At 59.3% G+C, this 19,415-nt stretch overlaps 2 protein-coding genes across 3 annotated transcripts in view; both read left to right on the forward strand.

Annotated features, from left to right (window-relative positions):
- The first annotated feature begins 562 nt into the window (after nucleotides 1–562).
- Nucleotides 563–5,344, forward strand: AQP8 (aquaporin 8). Its single transcript, XM_048321399.1, has 5 exons — nucleotides 563–777; nucleotides 2,736–2,862; nucleotides 3,428–3,645; nucleotides 4,826–4,960; nucleotides 5,302–5,344. Exons 1-5 carry the CDS (start codon nucleotides 563–565, stop codon nucleotides 5,342–5,344), a joined length of 738 nt encoding a protein of 245 aa, XP_048177356.1.
- A 13,049-nt stretch (nucleotides 5,345–18,393) lies between these two features.
- Nucleotides 18,394–19,415, forward strand: part of PRKCB (protein kinase C beta) — a 94,601-nt gene continuing 93,579 nt past the window's right edge. Inside the window, exons 1-2 of one of the 2 annotated variants that reach the window (XM_048320798.1) lie at nucleotides 18,394–18,608; nucleotides 18,862–18,893. In XM_048320798.1, the coding sequence (XP_048176755.1) occupies nucleotides 18,436–18,608; nucleotides 18,862–18,893 (205 nt within the window). In that variant the 5' untranslated portion in view covers nucleotides 18,394–18,435. The remainder of the gene's footprint in view (nucleotides 18,609–18,861; nucleotides 18,894–19,415) is intronic. The other variant, XM_048320799.1, reaches the window with a different exon arrangement.

Below are 19,415 nucleotides of genomic sequence, written 5' to 3' on the forward strand. Positions count from 1 at the left end.
GTCCAGTTTCTTAGGGGTCCCTTCCCACTTGAACCAGTCTGAGATTCTGGGAGAGCAGCATCAACTGTTTCCCAGGGTGCTGCCCCTCGGCAGCTCAAACAGGCACAGAGGCCCCAGGGCTGAGCACAGGTGCCACACTCTGGGTCTCTGCATGGCAGGAACCACATCCTGAATCTTGGCAGAACCCCCTGAAACTGCACCATCAACAGCAACAAAAAACCCAGGAAGAAACCCCAAGCTTTGAACCAAGGCTTGGCAGTGATAACGAGCTTTGATATCCCTGGGGGCCGGCCCAACAGCTTTTATGACCCCTTTTTTTTCTTAGCAATGCAAATCCGATCTGTATTTAGAGCCTCCCATCCAGAGCTGCCTCTTCAAAGAGTCACGGGGAGCCTGGCAGCCTCCTGGGGTCCCTGTCCCTGCACTGGGAGCCCTGGGCCCTGCACATCCAGGCTCTGCCTTCCAGCACCCCCAGCTGTGCCCCTAGCGTGGCTCCCCGGGCCCTGCCGTGCTCCAGCTGCCCATGGCTGGTGCCGGGCGCGGTCCCTGCCCGGTGCAGGACATGATGGACATCGAGGTCAAGCCCAAGCCCCCGCGGCCGCACTGGTACGAGCGCCACGTCCAGCCCTGCGTGGCCGAGCTGCTGGGCAGTGCCCTCTTCATCTTCATTGGCTGCCTGTCCGTGGTGGAGGACCTGGGGGGCACGGGGCGGCTGCAGCCCGCCCTGGCACATGGGCTTGCCCTGGGGGTCACCGTCGCCATCCTGGGGGACATCAGGTAAGGGACACCAGCGCCTGGCGCTGCACATGCTCATGCCTGGACAGGGGAGATGCCCAGGGCGCCCACTCGCTGCCTTCAGGCTCTTCCCTGCCCAGATCCCGGTGCCTGCAGCACCCCTGCCTTGCCATGGAGCCCCTGACTGGCAGCGTGGCCAACTGGGGGGTGATGGTGCCATTTGTGGTGGCATCTTTGGTGGCACCTGTAACACTGTGGGTTTGAGGGTGTTCGCTTGGCTTTGGATTGCCATGTTTCAATGTTCAGCCCTTTTAATGAAAATGATCAAGCTGAAACAGGAACATTCTCTTCTGGGAGTTGGAACTAGGAGATATTTAAGGGCCCTTCCAACCCAAACCATTCTATGATTTTATGATTCTCTGGGAAGCTGAGACGATTCCTTTCACAAGGATGTCAGAGCAAAACATTTTAACCCAACAGTCTCCTCCTCTGGGTATTTTCAGGTGAAAAAAAAGCGGTTTCAATTACTCAAAAGCAACATTTAGACAAATGTGCTCATTGAAAAAGATGTTGTTTGGCGCTAAGATGTAGATTTATCCCCAAAGAAGAAGTTGGAACAGTCCCTGGGGAGTTTCATTTCCTTCCCTTGTGTTGGCTCCACACAGCCCAGGGATGGGATTGCTCCAGGCTGTCCCGGGTGGCTTGGGCAGGATCATGGACAAACCCCAGAGTCCAGAGCAATGGGACTGATAATTTATCAGTGCCTGATTAGGAGGGAAAATGGCCCAGGCTGAGGTTTGTGCGTTGGGGACTCCTGACCCGCGGTGCCTGTGCCCAGTCCCTCTTCACCCCAAATCCTGGCATGGTGAAACCAGGGGAGCAGGACAAGGAAATTTATGGTGAGGGGCTGCAGAGGGGTCCTGGGGGTCCCCTATTTGTTCTGAAGCCAGGAGGAACCAGATCAGGATCCTGCACAGGGGGATATTTTAGCCTAAAATCAGATTCACACAGAATCCTGAAATGGTTTGGATTAGAAAGGACCTTAAATCCCACCAAGTCCCACCCCCTGCCCTGTCCCAGGGTGCTCCAAGCCCCATCCAGCCTGGCTTTGGACACTTCCAGGAATCCAGGAGCAGCCACAGCTTCTCTGGGCAACCTGTGCCAGGCCCTCCCCACCCTCGAAGGGAAGGATGTGTCCAGAGAGGCTGGAGAGGAGCCGTGCTCGGGAGGGGTTCTCCAGCCAGGCTGCTCCCCCAGGTGGGATTTGTCTGCAGCCAGGTCCTTCCTCAGCCCCCAGGCTCCCTCTAAACCCAGCGTGTTCGCAGTGAAGCCCTGTCCAGCCGAGGCATCATCCCTGAACAATACAACCTCCTACTCTCCTGGTTGGGCTTAATCCCAGCTAAGGAGCAAGATGCGGTTATCGTTCCCAGACTCTCTGACTCATCACCAGCAATTATCAGACTGATCAGTTATGAAACCTGTTCATTAGCCTGTGTCTCATGGTAATCAGTTTTAATTAGAGGGTCTCTGCGTCTGTCTTGCTTGTGCTTTTCGAGGTGAAGGATTCAGGTCTGCTACTGAGGGCCCAGCACAACAGGCCTGCTCTGGTCCCTGCCTCCCTGGGGGCTCTGTGTCCTGCCAGGCTGGGTGCCAGCCCCACCAGTGCGTTCCTGCAGCTCTGCAAGAACTTTTCTGCCCACACCTGCCCTGGCAGTGCTGCAGCAGTTCCTGGAAGCACCTGGGGGGCCTCAGGGATACATCCCCAAGTCCTGTCCCTCAAACTGCCCCTGCCAGCGCTGCAGGAGGGGCTGGGTGTCCAGCCTGGTGCTGCTGCTGCTGCTGTGAAGAAGTGACTGCAGAGAGAGGAAACAGCTGGATCCTGCTCTCCTGGAGCATGGAAGGACTGGAAAGCATCTGTGGTTCCAGGCCATGGCGAGCCCCTAGGAGGGAACCCCACGCTGGGGGTGAACCCCCTGCTGATGCTCCTCTCTCCTTGGCAGCGGAGGCCACTTCAACCCCGCCGTGTCCCTGGGCGTGTGGCTGGTCGGGGGGCTCAACATGACCATGCTCATCCCTTACTGGCTCTCCCAGCTCTGTGGAGGGATGATCGGAGCTGGCCTGGCAAAGGTACGGACCCGGGGGGGTCTCTCCACCCAGGGCTGGGGCACAGGGACTGCCCCTGCTCTGCCAGAGCTGGCCTGGCCTCCCCAGCCTGCTGCGGCCCCGGGCTCTGGGGCCAGGCTGATTAACCAAAGCTGCCCTCCAGAGGTTTGCTGTGCCACACTCATGAGGCACAGAAGGACTCTCGGTGCCCCTGCAGCACTGCCATGTTCACACACACAGTTCCCCTGCACTCGTTCCCCCAGCACGGCACCCTAAGGGCCATTCAGGTTCGGTGCTGCCCATTCCCAGCACTGCCAGCACCGTGTGCTTTGGCCACCACGACCCCCTGGGCAACCCAGGGAGTCTCACCCCGCCGGGACCGGTGCCTGGTCATTATTCCAGGAGATGCCGAAAGCCTTCTCTAACGAGTCTGTGTTTGCCAGGCACTTGGGGCCGGCTTTCCTCCCGCAAGTGCTGAATTTAGCTCCTCTTTAACCCGCCCGCCGCCCACGCTGCCCCGACAGTGAGCCCATCTGCTGGCACAGGCCACAGTCTGGAGCGTGGTGGGCACCGACGGCTCTCCCCGCAGGCTGTGGCACCGAGCGAGCGTTTCGGGAACGCCAGCGGAGGAGCCTTCGGCGGCGGCATCACGGCTGACGAGCAGATCCCCGGTGTCCTCGTGGGTGAGATTGTCATGAGCTCCTTCCTGCTCCTGGTGGTCTGCATGGGAGCCATCAACGGCAGGACCAGGACCCCGCTGGCCCCGTTCTGCATCGGCCTCACCATCACCGCCAACATCCTGGCAGGGTGAGTTCACCGTCCCCTCTGCCCGTGTCCCCGTGGGACAGACAGTGCCACACAGCGCCGTCACTCCAGGGGCTGCTGTCCCCAGGAGGAGCTCAGGATGGGACCATCGGCTGTGGGATGGAGCTGGTGCTCTGAGCACCCAACATTGGGGCACCCCAAATCCCACCCCAACCAGCTGCACCCTGCACCAGGGAGGACACAGCGCCTGGGTCCTGAGTGGAATGGAATGGGGTGGGATGGGACAGACTGGGATGGGACCTGCCCTCCTGCAGCACAGCACAGGCCCTGCAAGCTGAGCACACCAGGAGGGCCATCAAATGAGCCCAGGAGGCGCTCTGGCAGTTTTGGGAGAGCTGATGGGCTGGTTGCAGGAGCAGCCTGGGCTCAGCCTGGAGCAGGAGCAGCCGCAGGCTCATCCCGGCACGTGGCACCGGAGCCGGTGCAGCCGCCCCGAGCACCCGCCGTGGGTGATAAACCCCGGGCCTGCCCGGGCTGTGTTTGCCATGGGAAACCCTGAGCAAACAGCAGGAGTTTGTGTCCCTTGTGCTCCCGTGGCTGCTGGAAGTTCTGCCAAGCTCAGCCTGGCTCCGGTGCCACCGTGATGGGATAATGGGCACATGCAATTAGGAATTAACATGGAGCTAATGGAGTGTTGGGTTAAAGTAGTGCTCACCCACTCTGGCAGGACCCCGGGCCGTGTTTACACACGGCACAAACCCCTCAGCAAATATTTACCCCTTTAACCTGTAATTGCTCCTGTCCCTCCCGCCCCGCTCCTGTGTGTGACCTGTGTGTGGCATGGAGCCTTCCTTGTGTAAAGCCTGGTTCCTGGTGTGCCCCAGAATAAGTCAGCACTGGCGCCTCCACCCCAGGCTGGGTTTGCCCCAGGAACTCGCCAACCTGTGAATGAAGGCCAGTGCTGGTCAGCAGCTGCTGTTGGGGCCAGGCTGGTCTGAGCTGCTGTGGGAAACCAACCCCCATGGAAAACCATCCTCATCACCGAGCAGCCATGCCAGGATGTGGGCCAGGGTGGTCCAAGCCCACTGCCCACCAGAGCCCTGGGAAGGAGCCCTGGGAGGGGGATGCTGCTGCCCCCACCCCCCTCATTGCCCCGTCCCAGCACTGAGGGGATGCTCCCGTGTCCCGCTATGATGACACAGCCACTCTGTTCCCCTTCCAGGGGTGGCGTGTCAGGAGCCTGCATGAACCCAGCCCGAGCCTTTGGGCCAGCTCTGGTGGCAAACTGCTGGGACTACCACTGGGTGTACTGGGTAGGGCCCATGGTGGCTGCCCTCCTCGTCGGGGTGCTGGTGAGGTACGTGACACCCGCGGTGACACTGGGAGTGGGACCCTGCTGGCTGACCCTCCCTTTGCCCCCTGTGCTGCTGCCCTCCTCCATCGGGCAAGACTCCAAGCAGATGCTTTTGCAGAGAGGTGTCCAAGGGCTGGAGACTCCTTTCCTTTCTCATTCCCATGAGGACAGGATGAGAGCAAAGATCCAGCCTGTGTCCACATGTGCCTTTGCTTCATCCTTGTCTCATATGGTGAATCAGCCTCAGGCTGGTGCTGGGCTGGTGCTGTCCCCATGTCCTTGTTGCATCCTTGCCATGGCAGGAATGCTGACCCTGAATTTCTGTCTCTTTTACCTCCCCAAAGGCTCCTGATGGGTGACCAGGCCACCCGCCTGCTCCTGAAGTGACACCAGCACAGAGCCCCATCTGTGGGCAGCAGGCGCAGCCCAGCACAGCCAGGATGGAACCTCCTGCCCCTGCTCCTTCCTCTTCATCCTGCCCCCCTTGGCATCTCCCTGGCACCTGTGGGCCGGTCACGGTTCCCCTGCTGCTGGAGGAAGGATGGAAACTTCCCAGCCAAACCACGGTCCCCAGGGCTCTGCCAGCCCCTGCCATGGCATTGGCCCACTGGGAGCATCTCCTGACCAGCACCGGTGTCCAGGGTGCCCCAGGCTCCTCTGGCACTGCCCATGCACAGCGTCCAACCCCCCAGAGCAGTTCTCAGGCATCCACAGAGCCAGGGAGCCCTGTGCCCTCTGCGTGGGCACCACTGCCCCCCACTCAAATTGGCCAGGACAATGCCAAGCAGCTCCCGCCCCATGGATGCTGCCACAGAGGGTGACGGGAGAAGGGAGCTTTGGGGACAGTTCTGTGTCTGGCCCTTACAAACATCAGGAGGACAAGGAGGTGAGGCACTCAGCCAGATGCCAGCATGGGTCATCCTTCCCTGCCAGAGGAGGAGTGCTGCAGGCCGGGAGTGAAGGGGGGGCTGCTTGGCAGAGGTGGTGCTGCCAGAGGCAGGAGAGTGAGCAGAAGGAGAGGATGGAGCTGTGTGGGCAGGGGGAGAGGAGCCAGCGCAGCAGCTTTGCGTCAGCCCGGCATCCGTCCCCTCCGGCAGCGCTGCCCTGACTCATCCAAACCTCACCTGGGGGGATTCATGGGGACCGTCCCCCCACGCCCGGGGGCTGGGCTGGCACACGGGTGTCACTTCGAGCATTCTCAGTCCCAGACAGGAACCCCTTGTGTTCCCTGGGTTAAGTTATTCCGAATTTTGTGAAATTTTAACTTGGGAAATGCCTGTTGCTTTCCCAGGTCCCCCAGCAGCGTGGCTCAGAGGTGCCCCTGGGGCAGGGGCTGTGCTGGGAGAGCTGTGTCCCCACACTGGGCTGCCCACCCTGCCCAGCTCCAGGGCACCAGTGCAGGAATGGGGTTGGAAGGCAGGAGGAGGCAGGAGTGGTAAAGGGCCCGGCTGCCCTGAGCGGGGTCAGAGCACCCTCCCCGTGCAGGAGCTGTGTGTTGGCTCCGGCTGTGCCCCATCTCCGGTCTGGAGGAACCCCCCGGGTAAGGCAGATGCCTCCTCCCTGTCTCTGCTGGTGGCTCTCGCAGTTGCTGTGACAGGGCAGGTCCCAGCTTTCCACTGTCCCCGTGGGGCTGACAGGGCACTGCCAATGTCACCTCTCTATTTTCAGCTTGTTTTCTACTTTCCCATGCCGGGAGGTGACCCACGCAGGGGCACAGACACGCACAAAGATGTGCTTTTAGAGAAGGACAATGCTGCAGAAATGCTGGAGTGAGGGAACGCCGGGAATGGAGCATCCATGGCTCGGGGGGTTTGCTGCATCCCTCCCTGGGCAGCTCCCGGGGCCGGGAAGGAGCCGTGAGCCCCGGGAGCACCGTGCGCTCCAGGTGAGCCGGGAACCCGGCAGCTGCTCATTCAGGGAGGACAATGATGCAATCCCCAGAAGGAGGCAAATAGCATGAAGATGTCACTGGGACGGTTGTCATGGCAACGCCACAAAAAATGCCGAACCAAACAGGGAGCAGAATCGCTGTTTCCTCCCCAAAAGGAGCCTGTGGGGAGCGGAGGTCGGTGCGACCTGGTGCTGTGGGGACCCCAACGTGTCCCCGCCTCTGCTCGGGGCACAGCTCTCGGTGGGAGCGGGGCTGGGGCCCCGGGCGTGTGACGGGCTCCCACCTTCCCCTTTCGAGAGGATGCTCGGCCCCGCAGGAAACGCGCTTGGCTGCGGCTGCCTCTGCACCGGGCAGCCTCCTGCACCCCGGGTGCTGCCCGCATCCCGGATCCCTCCTGCATCCCAAATCCGTCCGGCACTCCAGCTCCCTCCTGCATCCCAGCTCCATCCTGCATCCCAATTTCCTCTTGCATCCCAGCTCCATCCCACACCCCAGCTCTCTCCTGCACTCCATGTCCCTGCTGCACCCCGGTTTCAAGGCCCCTCTCCCAGCAGGTGCAGGTGAGGGGGGCTCAGCAGGTCCCTCCAGGGCAGTGGTGCCGTTGGCCACAGTCCCCGGGTGCAGGGGACAGGAGGGGGGACAGCCCGTGCGTGGCCTCGTGTGCTGATGTGTTGGGCACATTCAACTTTAATTTGTCAGGGTGACTTTTGATAAAGCATCTGTAACACCACGTTGTTTTTCCTTGAGTATTATTAAAGTGCTTGATTTATGCTAATTAAATACCAATTAACTTCCAAGCACTTAATGTGCTTTAAGGACATAAAATACATCTCATTCCCATTCAATTAAATTTGCATCAGGCCTGGACATGGGTCTGCACCGTGCTTTTATCGGCACATGGATCTGCTGGGATGTTGCCTGGTGTTTTCCAGGTTCTTGGTGCCTGTTGGGAAGGAAAGGGCTCCTGCAGGGATGGAGATGATGCTGGGGAGTAGGGTGGGTGCAGGGTCCTCATGCCAGAGGTAGTAACAGGATGGTCATTGCTGAGATGAGGGGCTGGTGAGGCACCAACACTCACCCCCTGCATGATGGAAAGCTGGGATGAGCTCAGAGCACTTGGGAGAGATGCCAAAGGCTGCACAGGCATCAGGCACATGCTGGACCAGGTGCCACCAGCTGTGCCTGGTGCCAGCACTTTGGGGACACAGGGAAAACAGTCAAGGTGTTGCAGAAGAATGCCCGGCTCTTCCCTGTGCCTGCTGCTCACCAGCCCTCACCTGCCATCTGGGGAAGGATCGGCTCCCAGAGTTTTGCCTTCCAAATCCTCCCTTCAGCAGGATTGGAGGGGTCTGGCAGTATGCTCCCCCAAAGCCTGTTCTTAAAATAGCAGCCCCGCGAGCAAAGGCAGCACATTGAGAGGTGCCAGGAGCGTGGCTGGGGTGGGTAGGATGGATGAACACTTTTAGAACGTGCCCCGTGAGAGCATCTGGGAATTCTCCCGTTGCTCGGCTCCAAAGGTTTTCTGCAGCTGGAGAAATCACAGCCTGAAAAAAAAGGTGAATGAATCCTTTTAGCTCACTTTGCCCATCGGGCAGATCTGCAGTGGCTGCAGAGGGCAAACCCTGAGCTCATCTCTGGTGTCTGTGCCAGCCCTGGGAACTCCCGACCCACGCCCCGGTGCCGGTGCCATGGGGCTCCCATGGGTGCTCCACGGGCTGGGCAGGGCTGGGTGGCTGCGTGGGCATGGCACGGGGGACAGCGGAGGTGGGCGATGACGTGCGGAGCCAGCTCTGCGCGTGAGCTGGCATCTGCATGTAGGAGCTGGGAGTGAGGCGATGGAGGAGTGGGAGTGGGGATGGAATTCTGGGGAAGCTTCTGCAGCCGCGCCATCGGCGGCCGCTGCAGCACAGGGGTGGGGATGGATTCCTGCCCTGCTGGGCTTGGGTGTGCCCGTGGGGTTGGGGACTGGGCCCCGAGGCTGGGCATCATCCCTTGCCGCTGTGCCACATCCCCTGGTGATGTGCCATGGCCCTCAACACTGTGACATGTCCCTCGCTGCGGTGCCATGTCTCTCATCACCATGCCACATCCCTCGCTACTGTGCCATGTCCCTCGCTCCCATGCCAAACCCCTCGTTACTCCACCATGTCCCCCAGCACTGTGCCACCTCCCTGCCCACCGTGCAGCCCCGGAGCACTGTCCTCACTGTGCCCTGCTGTGTTTACTCTGCCCCCCAGAGCAAGACCCCGGGGCTGGTGGAAAGGAAATGTGGGAAGAGAGGGTTTTTTCCCCCATTCTACCCCATTTCTCCTTCTACTCATTCCATTGATCTTTAATTTCTTCTCATTGGCATCGGCCACCCACCCAGGCTGCCTGGAGAGGAGCTGGCACAGAGGTGTCCCCCATGGGGACCCTCAGATCCCTGGATCCCTGGAGCTCTGTTCCCCCCAGCTGGAGGGGGAGCCGAGCTCCCGGTGGCAGCGGGGGCTGTGCCTCCTCCATGCTGACATCCAGCCTCACTTCCCCCAGCACCAAAGACTTTCTGTGCCCAGCACTGCTCGAGCTGAAGGATTTGCATTTTAAAGGGGTTTTAGAATGGATTTGGACAGACACTTATTTGCAAGTTTTATTTTTTCAGCTTTTGCCACTTTGAATGTTTGTGGAGAAGAAATAACAGACAGAAACCACAGCAGGGAAAGCCTCAGAGAACTTGTTTGTGTTCATGCAAATATGGCGAGAGTGACAGTCCAGGGTCACACAGGTAATCCTCAGCGACAGCCTGGGTTTCTCTCGCTCCTTGCTGTGTTCCTCAGCTTTTGGAGGGTATCAGACCTCCCGTTGTTTGTCAGCAGCGAGGAAGCCGAGCACAGGACAAAGGTGTGGGGAGCTCCGTGTCACCGCTGTGCCAATGCCAGAGCCAGAGGCGTGCGGGCGGCGGAGCAGTCTGGAGCCGCGGGACGGCTGGAGCGAGGGCTCGGAAGGGGAATGCTAATCATGTTCTGTGCTGGCAGCAGCCAGAATGCTGCACAATAAATAGCCATTTTAATTACTGCACAATATTTACAAGATTGCTTCCTCATTTGGGAAATTAAAACAAATGCTCCATCAAAATGATCAACATTGTACAGAGAAGCACAGGGCTGATAAAGGAATCCATGGGCTGCTAATGGAGGAGGAATTGGCACCTTTGTGCTGCCGGGGCCGCCTCTGCTCCTCTGTGACCGCAGTGCCGAGGTGCCCAGCACGACCAGCTGGGTTTGGCAGCTCGGCCGTGGCGAGGCTCAGCTAAAAGGAGACCTGGAAAGGTTGGGCAGGGGATGATGAGCTGCCAAGGCCGCTCTCCCCCGCGGGATCGGTTTCGGAGCGGGTGACGTGGCTGACACCGTGCGGTGCCGGGGCGGTGGCTGTCCCCTGCCCCAGCAGCGGCCGTGCCGCCGGTCTGAAGGGTCCCGAGCCCGGGTTCTTCCCGCCTGGGCCGGTGGGTCCGTGTTGGGTCCCCGCCGTGGTTCACGAACCCTGAGCATCCCCCGGCCCGGGATGTCCCTGTAGGGCGGGTGTGGCCTCTGAGGACTGAACCCCCCAGGGCTGCTCTTCTCCCAGCTCCCCCCCCCCCCCACCCCTTTCCTCGCTCTTCCCTCAGCTCCTTTCCTCCTTGGGTTTTTTTTTGCAGCCCTCCCGTTGCCATGGGAACGGTGACATCCCGAGCCGGGCGGAGCGGAGAGAGCGCGGCTGCCCGGGGCCACTCGGACACGGGCGGGGGTCCCACGGGTGCGGGATCCCACGGACTGGTCCCCACGGGTAGGGAATTCCCCTGGAGCTCTCCTTTTCCAGCGGAAAGAGCAGCGTGATTTAATTACATTCGAATACCTGCTGCCAGTCCAGCGAGTCCTTTCAGAGGAGGAAATTCCATCTGGAATGAATCGGGGTGTTGGGGGGGGGGAAAGGCAGGATGGCCCTTAATATCCAAATGTTTGTTGATAAAAGAGCTCGCAGGACCTGATGGATGTGATCCAGGATAATTTGGGATTACGGAGAACTCATCCTCCTTATTCCTGGAGCAGAGAGGACGCCTGGGAAACCAGGGTTGTCCCGAGGGGGTGCAGAAGCAACTGGGTTTTGTGGGGAGGTTGGGAAAAGGAAAAAAGAGGGAGAGCTGGGAATGCAGTGGGCTCCGAGCCCCTCCCGTGTGTCACTGCCAGCATGACCCGCGAGTGACAGGGGCTTCGCTTGAGCACACCACAGCAGCCCCGGGCTGGGCACAGCCAGGGGGTGGCCATGGCCTGGTGTCCAAGGAAAAACCCCATGGAGACAGGAGCTTCTCGGGGGTTTTCTGCCCCCCTGGACCTGCAGGACCGCAGCAGGGGAGGGACTCCATGGGCAGGGGTCATGCACTGCCTGCTCCCGGGTGCTGCTGAACCCCAGCTCCAAGAGGAACAGGAAGGAGATGCAGGAGCCGCAGTCGAGAGGGAAAAGCCATAAAACAATTTACAGCTTCCTGCAGATGGCAACCGGTACGATCTGGCTGACAAACACAGATGAGCAAGCGTGAGGGAGGGATAAATAAACCTCGCAGCTCGTGGAGTAAAGCAACCTGCTGGGATTTACTGCAGAAAATTCCCACTCGGCCAGCGCCGGGCTCCCCGTTCCTGCGCTGGGGCGGGCGGTGTGAGGCGCTGCGGCAGGGCCGTGGCACCCAGGGGACACACCCAGGGGACCGGGGGACACGGCATCCTCCCACCTGCTGCCCCAGGGGTGCCCTCGGGGCCAACGAACCCAGGAGCAGCCGAGGCACCGCTGGGCAAAACCAGCCCGAGTCATTTCATCAGAGCGCAGTGAAAGCCTCATGCAAATGTTTTCCATTCCAAAATTCTTTTGGTTTCTAGACTGGTGAAGCCCCAAGTCTTTCTGGGGGACTTTTTTTTTTTTTTTTTTTTTTTAATGAAACTTTTTCAAATATTTCTGGAAATTCATCAAACAGGTTGTCCTCTTACTATCCTGCAATACTTTTTTCATATTTTTTCCTCCCAGAGAGGAGCTGAAGGGACCCGATGTGCTGTGGCACTGGGGAGGGTGACCAGGGAGACACCAGGGGACAGCGAGGCAGGACTCTGGCACTCCCGGCCCGCGGCTCCCGCCTGCCTGCTCTCCCTCAAGCGGGAATAATCTCCAGTGGAAAATAACATGAGATAAAGGCGGTGAGAAACAGCGAACCCCACCCGGCTCTAACGGGGTCTGCGCTTCATCCCAGGCTTGTTTGTGCTGGGAAATGACCGGGGCAGCTGCGCTGGAGCCCCTGGGGATCGGGAGCAGAGCACGGTGCCACAGGGGCACAAACCGAATGAGCCCCGTGCTCACTTGAAGCCCGATTTTCTGTGGAGCATTTGCGTGCAGGGATTTATGCACCGAGGGCAGGCCCCCGGGCAGGCTGGGATAAGCTGGGGGTGGCCAAAGGCCAAAGCCATCACAGGAATATCCATCTGGGGATTTCCATATCTCGGGATTTGAGGCACCCCGGTAATAGGATCCTTGAAAAACCGGGCACCCCCGGCACATCCCTGCCTCACAACTGGACCCGATGGAATCCGTGAGTGTGGAGCAGCAGAGAGTGGCTGTGAGGGAAGGGATGACTGGCTCGGCTGGGAGGAAAACCCTCCCAGGCAAAGCTTAATGAAGAAATCATTGTGCAGGGATCAGCCCTGCGCCGTTAATGAGCCTCGTTGTTATTTAAATTAGGCTCCTGGAAGGGCTGGGTGAAGAATTCATTACGAGACGATTTTTCTGAGCAATGTGATGAACGATGGATATAAAACCAGCCATCCCTCGGGAGAAGGAAGCTGCAGAGAAATGCAGCTCCTGGGGGAGAGCAGCTGGACTTTGCCATGGCACAAGCGGAATTATTGTTCAGCCCAGAAGGGGCAGGTGCTGCAGCCCGGCCCAGGGATGGCAGAGGCTTGGTGGCTCTGCTGCTCTCCTGCTTCCCCTTCGCTCTTCCTCCAGAGCTGGGCTGTGTCACCAGGCTGCTCCAAGCCCTGTCCAGCCTGGCCTTGGACACTGCCAGGGATCCAGGGGCAGCCACAGCTTCTCTGGGCACCCTGTGCCAGGGCCTCCCCACCCTCCCAGGGAACAATTCCTTCCCAATATCCCATCTATCCCTGCCCTCTGGCAGTGGGAAGCCATTCCCTGTGTCCTGTCCCTCCATCCCTTATCCCAAGCCCCTCTCCAACTCTCCTGGAAATTCCTTAGGCACTTTAGGGTGCTCTAAGGTCTCCCTGGAGGTTTCTCTTCATCTTGCACCAGCTCGAGCCCATCACTCACAGCTCGGCCTTGTTGCTGTTGAGTTTGAGTCTTGCTTTTTTATCCAGCATAAACATTTAATGATGTCCTTGAATCTTCACCCTGCTGCCTGACTGTCCCAAGCCCGAGGCTCCCCTTTGCACCCCAGTGAGACATGTGAAGGTGGCAGTGCCACTCTGCCCCTGCCACCATGCTGACCCCGCTGTGCACTAACCCAGCGTGGAACACAGAGGGAAATCAAAATTTGGATCAATAGCAAGGAACAACGAGATCTTCCCATAGAGTTATAGGACATGGAAGCCAATTATTGATCAGATGGTTTGGGAACCAAGCAACAAAACCCCAAGAATTTCACCACAAACTTTGCTTAACCAACTGTGCAGGAAGGCGGTTTGATGTGGGCCGTTTCTGGGTACATGAAACAGAATTAATTTGTTCTCCCTGAAAGCCAGAAGCCAGGAATATGAAATATTTAAATAGCCTAACCATGTTTGCATGTGCTGAGCCATGCGAGCACCAGAAGTGCCTGAGCCTCCCGTGCACACGGGGCTGGAGCAGCTGTTGGGCAGGAGTGGTGGCCGTGTCCCTCACTGCAGGGAGCAGAGGGCGCCCAGCCACCAGGCAGTGAACAGCACGGGCTCCTCATCTCATTGATCCATCTGCAGCGCGCTCTGCCTCGAGGAGGGATGGAGAAGTGCTCTTGGGTCTGAGAAATGAGGATATATTTGCACAGACCCTGAACACCAGGCACAGCAGCTCTGAGCTGGGAGTGGTTTGACTCCTCTGGCACGGCCCTGCTGCCCCTCACAGCCTGGGAACTGCACCCCCACGCCACCCTTGCACCCTGGGAGTCCCGGGCAAGCTTCGACCCTGGGGACAGGCTGGGGGATGGAGCCCGGTTTAACTCCTTACTGCAGTGCCTCACCTGCTCCTGCCCGGGGAGGATCAGCCTGTGCCAGCTCCCTGCCAACTGCTGCACCCCTTGCGCTCAGGGGTCCATGAGGGAAGGCAGTTCCTTGTCTGCTTTACCCGGGTTCTTTCCTCTCTGCCCAACACACTTGGGTGTCTCTGACCCCCGTGTTTGACCCCCTCTGGGTGAGCAGAGGTGGTCTGGGGGGCCACAGCCAGCTGGAGCCCTCTGTGCCCCCCGGCAGCCCTGTCACTGCCGGCAGTGTCCCGATGTCCTCAGCGACAGCCCTGTCTGAGTCCGGTCCATCACATCCCTGCATCCCAGAGCAGCCGGCCATTCCATATCCGCACTGCTGGGTAAGGCAAGGCTGCTGGAGAAGGCGGGAGGAGGTAAAAGGAAATGATGGATTTTCACAGCCAGGAAGGGAGCAGGGGCTGTTCCAGCCGGGCGGCGCTGTGGCCGTGCCTCTGCGGCTGTCCCCGTGTCCCTGCGGCTGTCCCCTCGCTCCGGCCACTCCGGAGGTTTATGTAAACTCAGGCGCCAACATTTGGGCTTTTTCTCGCCCAGCGGCTGCTGTCAAGGATCTCCTGCCGCCGGTGGGTGGGGAACTGGGTCTCCTCACATGAACGCAGCATCTCTCTCCCCGCTCCATCCTCGCTGCACGGAGGACGTGGAACATGTGAAAACTGTGAAAGCAGAAAGGGAAAAACCAGAGCAGCTGATGCCACCCCGCTGCGGGGGGGGTGCCTATCACCCCGTCCGTCCCCAGTGTCCCCACGGAACCCGGGGCAGACCCCTCTCCCCAGCGCTGCCCCGAGCCGGGGATGCCCCAGCCTGCGGCTCCAGCTGCGGTTCTGCCCCCGGGCCCTTTGTCCCGTGGGGTTTTACCGGCGCTGTGCTGCCCCCGGGGACCTCCCCGGGCAGCCTCTGAGCGGGGGCTGAAGAATCAACTGCTGTGAACAGCGCCAAGATCCTCCAAAGCTTGGAGGGATCAGGATTTTCCACCTAAGAAGATCTCTGTCCCTGCTCCAGGATCCCTGTCCCTGCCTTGGACCTCCTGGCATGCCGGGTGAGGGCAAGACGACAAACGGATGTGGAGGCTGCCGAGTGCTGCTGAGGCATCTTTATATCTAATTAGAGCTGGACTTTTCCTCCACCTGTTTCCTGTGGCGGATTTGGGTCCTGAAGAAAAAAAGAGATTAAAAAAAAGAGACAAATCTGTTCTCCAGCTTTTTTGAATTCTTCAGAGGAAGCCGGTGTGGGCACCAGGGGAGCAGCATCCCCACATCAGCACGAGGCTGCAGGCTGCAGGCCCTTGCCGGGTGCTCCCACATGAGCCGCTGCTCCAGGACCGCAGTTCCCACTCACTCAGGGGCTCCCGCACGTGTGGAGGCAGAGCTTTCCTAGGAAATGGGGAGAATTCATCCTAGGTTTGGGGATTGTGTCTCTTTGCCGGATTTTGGGGCTGGCTGCGGTGTGGGGTGAGGCTGCAGGGCTGGAGCTGTCCAACACAGAGGATCATGCGATGGCAGCGGCTCCCTGACCTGAGCCCCTCTGCGTTGTTACTCGGGGTGGGGGATTTTGCTGGGAAGGGCTCGTGATCCTGGTCTCCTTGCCCCTGACCCTGAAGGCTCATGCCGGGCTCGCTGCTCCACGCTTCCCAGCACGAGTCCTGTGGCTGCTCCGTGCTCCCCTTTCCCAGAGCAGCTCCTGCGCCTGCCTGGTGGGAGGATGAGGTCCCTTCCTGAGGATGTGAATCACGTCTCCAGAGGAGGCTGCCCCTGCTCCCTCTGTCTCCTCTGCAGAGGGGCTGCTCCCCCACCCCCGGCAGCACAGGGAGGCCAAGGAGCCGCCGGCAAAGGGAGCTTGGATTTGCCAGCTCCATGGAGATCCCCTGTGTGGCGAGGAGTGGAGACACAACTTCCCACATCACTGGCTGGGTTTTGATGCCTTCTCTGCAGCAGGAACTGATGGAGAGGAAAATAGCATTAGAACCCACACTTTTATGGAAACAGGAATGAACTGGGCTGGTTTCCCCTCTGCTCCACCACTGTGCTCCCCTGAGAACGATGGGTCAGGGTTGTTTGTGTGTGTTAGTCCCTCCTCACACCTGGGGGCTGCACTTGCATTAATAAATATAACAGCTTCCTTAGAGGAAGGAGCTGCTGGGATGTTCATCCCGACATTTCAAAGTGCCGGGGGGATCTGGATCCTTAGCTTTTGTGAAAATTAACATGGTCATGAAGATCCTGCCTTTAATATGAAGTGACTCAGAGTGCACTAAATAATGAAAAAAGTAAAATAAGGTAAAATTATGTAAACTATGGAAAGAAGAAAGCAATCCCCTGAGAGCAAGAACTGTACCTGGCTTTTGTACTTTTGTACCTTGGCCCAGCAGTGACAAAAGTTTGTGTGTGATTATTGTGATTATCAATACTCGTAGGGGGAAATTAAAGCCATATTCTCTGTGTTCCACATGCAGCAGTTATGGGGGCTGTCCTTGGAAAATGGGAATGTACAGTAAAAAGCAACAAGGCAGAAACAGGCAAAGCCCAGAATTTAGAGTTAAAACGAGCAGAATTCAGCCTGGTGTGGCTCCACGTGCAGTGCAGCAGCGCTGAGGGGAACACACCACTCCCCTCCAACAGTGCAGAGGGAAGGAGTCAAAATGCTCTGTTATTATTTCCATTATTGCTCCGTTCCTTTCCATGCAGGAGGAGTTATTTCTGCTGCACAGATTCCTGTGTGAGCCCGCAGTGAGTGGGGCTCCCGGGGCAGAGGGGACTCCACAGTGTGGCCAGTGATGTGTCGGGCACAGAAAGTCCCACGTGTGGCCTCCATACTCCCCACACACCCCGGGGATGTTCCCTCATCCCCTCCCAGCACGGCACAGCACGAGCAGGGATGGCTGCAATTTATTTCTCCTTCTTAGCAGGAAAATCAGATGGTGCTGTGAGATGGTGCCAGCCCTCTGTTCCTGGGAGGGTGACATCAGCAGGACAGGTCAGCCCCGCTTTATTACTGCAATGAACCTTTTAAAGCAGCTGCATAATAACAGCCCTGGGCCTATTTCGGGAAAGTCTCCTGGGTGTTTAATTCCATGGAGTGAGCGGGGCTTTCTTCAGAGAAAGAGCATGTAGGATGGAGGGTTGGATCACAGCAGAGCAGGGATGGTCCCAGGCCTCAAAAGGGGAAGGATCATGTGGATGCTGAGACAGAATTAAATCCCAGAAATGAGAATTTAGAAAAACTTGTTCATGGAAATATGGTTATGTTTCGCTTGAAGTTTTCTCATGTTTTGATTTGAATTCTCATCTCCTCAGCACCCAGACCAGGACAATGCAGGACTAGGTGGGCCCAGGGAGACCTGGATGTAGGAGGAGGGGGCTGATGGATCTGATTTTCAGTGTCCGTGAGTGCCGTCAGGGAGCAGGGGAGATGAATGGTGGATGTGGATGGAAGACTCTTCTGTGCCAGCCAGCTGAGGTGTTTGCAGTGGGTTGGTAAAAAAAGGTCATTATTCCAACAGGAAATTTAAAAAATCATTCCGAGAGGACCACTGAGCTGCTGGTTTGTGCCCCTGTGTCTGTGCGTGAGCCCTGGGGTTGTGGCCTTGCGTGGGCTGCTCCCCAAGGCACATTCCTGCTCCCCAAGGCACAGCACAGTGACCCCAGTGCCCGGCCCGGCACAGCTGCTGTGCCTGAGCTCCTGCCTGGATCCCCTCTCGACCTGACTCATGTTGTGCAGAAAATCAGGGTAGAGAAAAATTATTCTGGCCTTAACAGTGGGAAGTCTGGGACTCTCAAGGAGACAGCACTGTCACTGCCGGTCCTGCAGTGGCCATGGGGCAGTGCAGGTGTCCCCATGGCTGGCACATCCATATCTATGTCCTGCTGAGTCCTGCTTGTTGCCCCGCCCGCCTGCTCGGGCAGTGGGACAGGATGATGTCCCTGCCTTGGTGACCCTGCCCACAGCCCCGTCTCACGCGGGCCACCAGCCGAGCTCTGTCCCTGCCCGTGCCTGGGTGGTCCCTGCGCATCCCCGCGGGATGCAGATGCTCTATGCAAATGAAGGGCCGGGCTGGGCCCTATGCAAATCAACATGCAAATCGAGGGGGGGCGCGGCCGCGCCGAGGGCGCGGGGGGCGGGGCTTGCCGTGCCGCGAGGCGCCGGGGGCGTGGCCGGCGATGCAGATGAGGGGCGGGGCGGCTCTGTATGTAAATGAGGGGGCGTGGCCCGGCGGGCGGTGTCGGAGCCTCCCGCCAGCTGCGGGCAGCGGCCCCGAGCGCGGCCCCGGCAGCGCAGCCGGACCAGCCTCAGCCCCGCCGGACCAGCGCCACCGGAGCGGGCCGGGCCGGGCCGGGCCGGCAGCCCCCGCACAGCATGGCCGAGCCGCCGGCGGCAGCGCCGGCCCCCGAGGGCGAGGAGGGCCCGGTGCGCTTCGCCCGCAAGGGCGCCCTGCGGCAGAAGAACGTGCACGAGGTGAAGAACCACAAGTTCACGGCGCGGTTTTTCAAGCAGCCCACTTTCTGCAGCCACTGCACCGACTTCATCTGGTGAGCCTTCCCCTGGACTCCCCTCAGCCGCTCCGGGACACCGGCTCGGCGGGACATCCCTCCCCGTGCTCGCCCAGCCCGGTGGGACTCACCCTCGCCCTCCTCCGGGCACCCCTCCCGTCCCGGCTCCCCTCATCCCCCGCATCCCATCCCGGTCCCCCCGGTGCCCGCTCTCCTCCGGCCGGCGGCTCCGGGCAGGGTCGTTGCGCCGCGGGGCCGGGGCCGGTGTCTCACTCCGCCTCTCTCTCTGCAGGGGCTTCGGCAAGCAGGGCTTCCAGTGTCAAGGTGAGTGTTGCGCTGCCGGGGGGGCCGAGGGGGCCCTCACTCCGTGTCCGCCCCCCGGGACCGGCCCCGCATCTCCCTGCGGGCGGCATCCCCGCGGCACCGGGAAGCAGCTTAGTCATTTTTTTAATCAACCGAGCAACTAGTCGTGCCTTTAAGCCGGTCGGGTCTCGTTAGCAGAGATAAGCGCCCAGGACTTCAGCTAAATCCCCCGAAAAAGACTGAGGGGAGTTTGTTTTTAATGTACTTAACACCAAAACATGTGTTTGGGTGGCAAACAGGCTGGGCGAGGGCTGCTCCGGGGCTGCAACTGCGCAGCCGGCGAGGACTTGAATGGCTTGGTTGTGTTGCTGGGGGAAAAAAAATGAGGCTTTATAACAAAATACGTTGCAGTAGCCAGGTTACTGTGACCATAATTCTTTGTTCTGATGATGCTGAGATTCTGGAGGGGCTCTTCAGGGACATCTTTAGGATGTCCCCTCGGGAAATTGGGCTGAATTACCCAGGCGTTATCTGGTTGCTGTT

This window comes from Corvus hawaiiensis, chromosome 16, assembly GCF_020740725.1.
Source record: "Corvus hawaiiensis isolate bCorHaw1 chromosome 16, bCorHaw1.pri.cur, whole genome shotgun sequence".
NCBI classification, from domain to species: domain Eukaryota; kingdom Metazoa; phylum Chordata; class Aves; order Passeriformes; family Corvidae; genus Corvus; species Corvus hawaiiensis.